This window comes from Styela clava, chromosome 8, assembly GCF_964204865.1.
Source record: "Styela clava chromosome 8, kaStyClav1.hap1.2, whole genome shotgun sequence".
Lineage (NCBI taxonomy): Eukaryota > Metazoa > Chordata > Ascidiacea > Stolidobranchia > Styelidae > Styela > Styela clava.
The window spans coordinates 17,572,686-17,581,455 of NC_135257.1; the positions used below are offsets into that span (position 1 = coordinate 17,572,686).

General features: G+C 36.2%; 1 protein-coding gene across 1 annotated transcript; it reads right to left on the minus strand.

Moving 5' to 3' along the window:
• Positions 1–3,585: 3,585 nt before the first annotated feature.
• On the minus strand, positions 3,586–4,763 carry LOC120346028 (putative methyltransferase DDB_G0268948). Its single transcript, XM_039415660.2, has one exon. The coding sequence runs from the start codon at positions 4,512–4,514 to the stop codon at positions 3,675–3,677; it is 840 nt and encodes a 279-aa protein (XP_039271594.2). The 5' UTR covers positions 4,515–4,763; the 3' UTR covers positions 3,586–3,674.
• Between the last annotated feature and the right edge of the window lie 4,007 nt (positions 4,764–8,770).

Sequence of the window (8,770 nt, forward strand, 5' to 3'; positions counted from 1 at the left end):
AGAAATTTTACTTGATACAGGACTGATTTACAAGCTGATTTATAAGAAAACTGTTAGTTTGCACTAGAATGAGCTAGTCGAAATATAGTTCTGGTTATTGTGCATTTTGTCATTGAAATTAATTGACCGAATAAAAGATTAAAATTTGAGTTGAGCGACATAGTCGAGAAACAAAAAATTGTTCGCAGAAAGGAAGGAACCCCTCAAACTAACGTAGACATCCATGTAGTATCACATTATGTTGTAAGTGAATGCATAAATGAATTGATCTCCTCATAAAAACGAGGTTTTCTTACCAATCGTTATTCAGGATGAACTACACGAATTTCATGGTATGATTGAAAGCATGTCCCATAAACTAATAAAGGACCTCCTGTATGGGAAACTACGCTTTTGAACTTACTACGTTACGTACGTACTGCAACTCGTACATCGCAGAGAAACTTACTAAAAAATTCACGTATATGTGCATCCTATGTCTACTGTCACATTTCGCTCAAACAAATTTGCCTTTGTTATATGCGCAATGCTTTTAAAACCTACCATTGTGCTTTGCACTTTCATGCTCACAGGTTGCGTAACCATACAGATACCATACGTAGGCCTATTCTCATACTATTATATCTTGTGGATACATTTATCAGTTTCTTGGCTGACATTTGCTTTTAGAACAATATGAACCTTAGATGTATAGATGACAACTCCCTAATTCGGCTCGCATGTGCTACCAGCCATTACCTCAATATAACTAATTACCAGACCCTACTATCCGTGCGACTAATCGGCTTAAATCCACAGCTCTCAGTGACATGGGCTTCAATTCAAATGACGGCGTAGCGGAAGATCTTCCACATTTCGATGTTCTGGTATATTATAATGTCAGGCTGCGATGTATACATGACTGTTCCACGATTACATCACAAAATTTTCGACGGACATATCGCAACAAAGGTTATCCATCTGCTTGATATAACAAGAAAACAGGCAAACGTCAAACTTCGATCAGAATGAGATTGGCTAATTGCGCGGAAACGTTGTGAGCTATCGGCAATATCGATTTGAGTGTCAGAGAGAGGTTGTATTGCCCAAACGTTGATGCGAAATAGTAAAAATATACACTCGAAAAATATCTCGTTTTATGAGACGAGATGAGGCCTTGCGCAGCCAACGAAGTGATGGAAGCTTCGGTAATAGTTTTTATTTTCTTGCTTTCCCGATACAATTCTGAAGCTTGAAGTTGAATAGTTACGAAAAAGCACCAGCGATAATTTCCGAATGTGAACCCTTTGAATTATAAAATGCTTAGAATGATATTTAATAGTAGCCAGGGATGGCCGAATATTTCACTATTCCGAACTAAGAAAGTGTTTTGAATATAGAATACATTCTAAATTTGTGGCAATTTCATGTGAAAAATTACATTAACCGCAATATGCTGATCACATCTATGATGACACAAACATAAAGATCATTGGTTTTGTCTGTTAACAATTGATATATTGTATGTTTTGATCTGCTTGTCAGACGGTTTGAAATTCTGAATCATTCCTGAATTCAAAAATTTACTATATCGAATATGAAAAATTTTGAATGTACTCGAATCGGAAATTCCTGAATATAACGTGGTCGCGTTATCCATAAACTTGTTCTCGTGTCTAGCTATTAATCTTTATAACGCTTCGACCAAAAACTATTTTCAGACAGACAGATAAGGCATTTAAAATATGGAAACCTTCAAACACAAACCCTAATTTAATCAACCCGTTCAAAGACTCACTTCAGCATGGAGCTCGCTATTTATACTTATGTGCTAAATAGCTGAAATCCACGGACAATGACGGGAATTATTCAAACGAAATGCAACAACGTCTGCCCGACTCGTGAAGTTTTCCTCTTTTAATTCTTGTTCTTTTTCGTGTACAAGAAACTTGGAATCGTTTAAGTGTGTTGAATTTTCAGTAATTGTACCAATTTACACAAAATATCGGAGAAAGTACCAGGAACAAAAATCGATTTCGTAATTAAATTTTCGTGAGCCAAGATTTCAATCTCGATAAAATGACGTCATGAAAAGTATGTAAAAACAATATTTGGCAAGGATTGTTGAAATTATAACAAATATATAAGATTCTGGCCAAAAGCCAGAACTTCATTTACAAGTAGTAATCAGTATGGTTTATTTTTATTTATACCTAAAATACACTTTGTAAGAACTATCCGTAAATTGGCCTTTCAGGGTGCAAGAGGTAAACCAATGCTTGTTAACGAGCAGCGACATCTGTGATTGAGTCTGACAGTAACTAATAAAGAAGAAAGACAACGTTATATCTTAAAAAAAAATTAAAACGAAAAAAAAAACTTAACCCGTTACAAACAAAAATACGACTCCAAGGTACTTGCCATACGACATTGCAGAGACAGAGCTGCTTTACATAAAACATGGATCGGCGGTGTGACGTATCGTACTAAGCGTTAGGAATACGATCGCCATCGCACCTCTGATTACCCTGTGTGGGTTAGCAGGTTCCAATCTCATGCGGGGATAGTTATGTGCAACAGGATTGCTAGCCTCCTGTAGGGTGGTTCACGTAACCGCTGGTCAGTTTTGTCTTCCTCCACCATTAAGTCCATGCATCTGAGAACAAATAACTGGCTAACCAATCCTATACCCGACATGAACTGGTACCCGGATGAGAGGCCGTGGTTCGCCATATGGTTAAGCCGTCTTATCGGCTTTCCTCTTCCCGGGGATAAATATGTAAATCGTATCCTATCCTGATTTACAATTCTAGGCACTTGGTGCTTCTTCATTTGTAGAATTCATTCATTTCAGAATCCTGTTACTTTTTTTGGTTTGTAGGTTCATTTTTATATCCCATCACGCCTTTTTCATCTATTTCTATAATATATGGGCGAGGGTAGATGGAGACAGAGGCTTCATAAGGGCAAATGAGTATGAGAGTGTGAACGGCTGAAATTATTTTGAGTAAGAATTTAGGAAATAAATCGCGTTCATATTGACCAACCATGCGTTGATCGCTGGTCGATCATGAGACAGACGAAATAACAAGGCATATATATATTTCATGCTTAATACATGTCCTACTCGAGATAAATACAGATACTGATTTGGTTTTAAAAACACTTTTTCTACCGTATGAAGAGTGAAATATTTAATTTTCATTAAAACACTCCAGATCCAGACTGTGACAGAGCAAGAGGCAGCAGCCTCCCAAATGTGGCAACGGTATGATACAAAACGAAGAGTGAGTGGGATAATTGTAACCATTTATTTATCTCCCTAATACTGAAACAAATCCAATATTAATTTTGAAACATTCCTCAATATACTGTTTCTATATACTTTATCTGATGACACAAGCGGAAATGCCCGAATGCTTATAATATATTGCTGACTTCGTTTCACAGGTCAAAGTTACCGAAACAGAAGAAGTCGCATGTTGGCAGATTTTGGCTCAAAAGACTTCACTGATGACTCCCCCGATGAACTTGGAAATATATATGATTATTTTGATACCCTTGTCAGGGAGAAATGTACGTTGTGGTTTTACCAATTTAAAAAAGTTAGATAAACACCAACAAGTTAGTTATAATTAAATAATAATAATATATAAATTATACGGAATTTCAGAAAGTTTCAACTAATACTTCTATTATGAAGGTCTCTTTGAAAATATAACGAACACATTCCAACTGACACGCAATTGAATGTCTTCGTCTTTGGAAGTTTCCATGCCAAGTAATTGTTTCAAGTTATCAAGGTATTGACGAAGGATATCGGGATCATCGGCCTTCTTTTCTCTGAGATATGTTTGATATCCGGACCATGTCGAAAGAAAATTTTTGAGGTCATTCATATTCCAATGGCGGGTTATAAATATGCTATCGTCTCTGGATTTCTCGTTGCTTGGTATCATGTCGAATATTTCTACGTAACGGTTGTTCACATGGTCAATCCGTTCATGGAACTTGCACTGATAGTGGAGCTTTAGCAATAACTCAGTAGCTTTCTCCTTTATTGTCGTTTCATCAAAACCAACAGGCATTTGTTCTGGAATAAGTTGAAGTAGACCGTATCCATAAAATACCATGCTACCGTCGGGTTTCAAAACTCGTCGACTTTCAGCCCAAAATTTCGGAAAATCGATCCAATGAATTGCTTGACCAGAACATATCAAATCGACTGAGTTCTCTTCCACGGGTAAACATTCACCTGTTGCAACTACGTACGTAATATTGCTCTTTTCATTTTTCTTTGCTACCGCTATTTGGCTTTCACTTGTGTCAATGGCAGTTATCCTTCCCACATAGTCTTTATATATTTCTGTTGATTGGCCATTCCCACAGCCAACATCTACCATGTGTTCTAACTGACCATTAGACTTATTTTTCTTCGCATAATCAATCACCATCCGTGTCACCTCGTATGGATAAGTAATGCGATACTTTGCATACAGTTCTGCATGTTTCAAACCTTCAAAACCCTTCAGCATTGTGATCGTAGATTATTTATCAACCTGATTTTCACCTTAATAAACTGTGTATGCTGAGCAAACTCGTTGAATAACGAACATTGCAGCGAATGGGTCGATAGTTAAATAAGTGACAAGTCAAACAAATGAGTACATAGAATATAGCAGTGCCACGCTATTCCTATTGAGCTTCAGTAACAATTCTTGCCATCCTTGAGCTACGTTGTAATACATGCTATTTTATAGCATTTACTTCTCTTTTTCTTCCACGTATAAATAATATAGAAATCTTTTGTTTTTACAAATAACATGTGAAAGTAATTTTCCATCGATTTTGAACCCTGCATTTTTAGCTACGGTAGAGTGAACAACGAAGATCAAAGTTTCACTGCGAGCGAGAGTATTTATTTTTAAAATAGTTTGTCCTACTAACTCTGTGATTCATTACGCGTCATTGCAGAAGGTCATATTGCGCCATATTTCAGAAACATATATTCTTCTGGGTTACATAAGATTGACTTTGATGGAACCCGATAAAAGAATTTGGGGCGCTCTAGAAGTATGTGTACCAAATACCAATGTGGAGGTAACTAATTTTGTTCGCCTACTTTACATCAAGTTGTGTAAACTGTAAAGGGACTAAAACCTATGGGCAGGGGTATATCCACTTGGCTAACACAGACAGTCTCCGACTCGTAATAGTACTGAAATATGGAATATCGGAATAAAATTATCGCCCAACTAAAACCTGGTACACATACTACAAAAGTACCGAATTTGGAGGCGGAAGCATATTTACCGGACTTGATAATAATATATGGAACGTTGTGAAACTCTCGGGTCGCTTGCGCACCACCGGCACATTATTTTGGGCTAACTTTGTATGAACTCAACAATTGTACATTTAGTGATGTTAGCAAAAAAAATAATGACCTCGATGAACCAGGTTTGGAAATACACTCATCGGGTCATTGATAATAAATTAATTATAATTAACAGACCGATAAAAATTTCCCAGTCATAGCTAAACTATTAAATCACGAAAACTAAAATATCAGTGAATGAATGCAATTGATGTTTATACTATGAACCCAGTAGTCCATATAAACCAGAGATTCCCAATTTTTTTTTTAGTTATTTATTCTTACCTTCCTACGAGTAGAAAGTACTTTTTTTTTATTTAATCTTTAAATGAATTCCTAACCCTTTATATCAAATGACTTTGGAATTTTATTGGACTGCATTCCTTTCACCGAAAAAGTTAAAAATGTCTTGTGGTGTCACGTCCTGTAGTGTCACATACAATATGCACATTATTGGCATGGATTTACACTGTTACATTAGGTGAATTGAGCAACACGTGAAAAGGTCCTTCAGCTACTGCATCAAAAAATATTATGGGCTCCTGCTGTACCATCGCAAAAATTTACAGCACAACATAATGTACTGTTAATGCATGGTGGATTTACCGTCCTGTAGTGTCACACTATATTTTTTATATCCACCAAGTATATCTTGGGTGTAACTTTTGTGCAATTTTTTCCATATTCAATAAAGCAATTGGACAATGAAACAAAACATGTAGCTGAAAATGAAAAAATATATTGCATCTAACAACATGAAAAATTTCTGGAATTGTCCTGTAGTGTCACTTGGAATAGCCCTTTATAATACGTGCCCAAATAAATGAGTATTATAATAATATCGATAATACTACAGCAAATACAAATCAAAATTTCTCACCAAGGACAACAAAACTTCTACTTGGTATGAACTATTCTCGGGTTGACAAACGCGGTAAAACAAGTTGCCATATTGAACCTTTTTTTTTTTTTTTATCAAACAAATGATTTCAAGGCTATGTGAACTCATGCAACGTGAACAGAAAAAAGCTTACTATTGACTACTTTACATTACATACGTATGCTACACTGACATGACACACTTCACACATAAATCTAATACTCAAGAAACGCCAAATTTGCCGCTTGTCGGTAGCTGCGATGCATGTTACCCATTTGCTGCGGTATTCTATTTTCTAAAACATAAAACAATAACGAGTTCGATAATATCACGACATTCTAAGAACGGCTTCGCGCGAACCGCCTGAAACACCGCAGGTGATTACTTCTTTAGCGTTTGATATCGTATACTTCATATTGCATATATAACAGTGATCGAAACACGGCCCAGGTAGACCAGTACCATCTCAAAATTAGGAGTCAGTCTATTATCTTTACATCCGCTTTAATGTCTGCGAACATCAAAAATCTTGTAACTCATTCACCTGGTACATTCATACTGTATTTCTCTTATTAGTGGGTATTAAATTGAGTGCCGAACTGTAAAGACTTTCAAATAATAGTGACTCCTCACATATGACCTTGCTTCGAGCGGGAACGAGTCCTATAAAAAAGAAGTTCAAATGCTTGCCAGCTGCCGGATCATGCTTCGTCCCAGAAATCATGCGTCACACCCCAACCAGTCCCGTGCAATGTTAGTCATTTGTAAAAAAAAGTCAAAGTCATGTTCGAAGAGAAGTTAAATCAAAAGACTCTGAGATAATGCCACAAGCGAAAAACGTTTCGGAGTCGACAGTGTCGATTCTGGTCTTAATTTCAATTCGGTTCTGCCACCAAACTATATCTGAATAGCAAATTCATATCGAGCAGAACTAACACTAGGGATTATGTCGGGCTGACTGCATTTTCTTGCCTTGTCCTTTCGCACAAGTAGATGCGTATGCATTAATATAAAAATTATGACGTGTAATTGTTTAATTTACTTCGCAAATACTACTCACTGAACTGTGGGATATTCAGTGCTATTTCAACCTGACTTCTTGGGATGTCCACATTTTTATTTCTCTCTATTGAAAACAATCTCCATTGATAAACATTATTTATGTGTATGCTATTTTTTTTATCATAGTTTGAATATGCGTGTTTGGCGGAACGTCACAAAAATATGCATTTGTGAAATACAGAAAGATACATTTGTGTTAGTGTTAAGCAAGGTTCTTCAATCAAATATAGCAGATGCCAGCGTGAATAAAATTTCCCCCTGAAACTGAATGTTATAACGTTCGATGCAGTTTATAAAATTGTGGTTACCTGCAAATAAAAAACGGAAACCATCTGAGCAAGGTGAATTGTACTGTGTTGCATGTTTTCTAGCCAGTTTCGCGATTCATCATGGTAGGATGTAAAGCTTGTTTCATTCGTCCATATTAGCGATCGATACTATACAAAACAGGACGTAACATCTCCGCTCCCGCCGGATACATTTACGACATGGCGTGATATTCTAGTCAATGGAAATACCCATATTACGATTAGAGGCTTTTTATGATATTTAGTCGGCATTTATTCAGATAAGAGCATGATGGGGCGATGCATGGGACATAAGGTGCATAGTAACCATTTTAAGCGGGACATAGTGGGCATCATCGTTTTAGTGTAGACATGATTATTTTCGTGGGGTAGCGCTTTTTAGTAGGGGTGACACATCCATTTTACTAGATACATCGCCATATTTTGGGGAAAACCTTTGAAGATTTTCGACTGCATTCACTAAAGTTTTGTTTGACAATGATTCGTAACATTGGGCATTATTGTGGCGTTTTTTATCAGAAATTATCATGCCAATCTTCATCGAAAACATGGTCATCATTGGCTAATAACTTAATAGAAAAATCCGCCAATACCTCTGAACTAATTATTCGTGACACAATTTTTGCAAAATGTGAACTGATCTTTGATACTTTTTGCAGGTCTTATGATACCGCATGATGCATTTAATTATGGTTTACTCTCACAAGTCAATAACTAAATGCGTCATCACGAATTTGACACGCGCGCTGTCGGTTTGAATACGTGTATCGCAAGTCTGGCTATAACGAGTTACTGATATTTCTATTTAACCAAAACGTTTGCTTAGTATGCTAAATGTTATGCTTATAAATGAAATACTTAACTTTCAAACTGGCTTTTCCAAGTTCTAACTTCAAATCCATGTAATTTGAACGCATCTGTTATGATGTCAAGCTACGTGTGGAATATCGAAAGTGACATTATGTTGTTGCCACACAATATTTTTAAAAATTTCCGAATTTGGTTGATTTTAGAATGCAGTTGAAAGGTTATTAACATCAGTTGTTTTGAATTTATATAATAACTGTCAAATTAGTTTTCAATTATATCAATTTTACACATTTCAAGAGTTCCACGATCAAGGATTAATGATAAATTTCCGCAGGTTAAAAAATGAATTTCCCG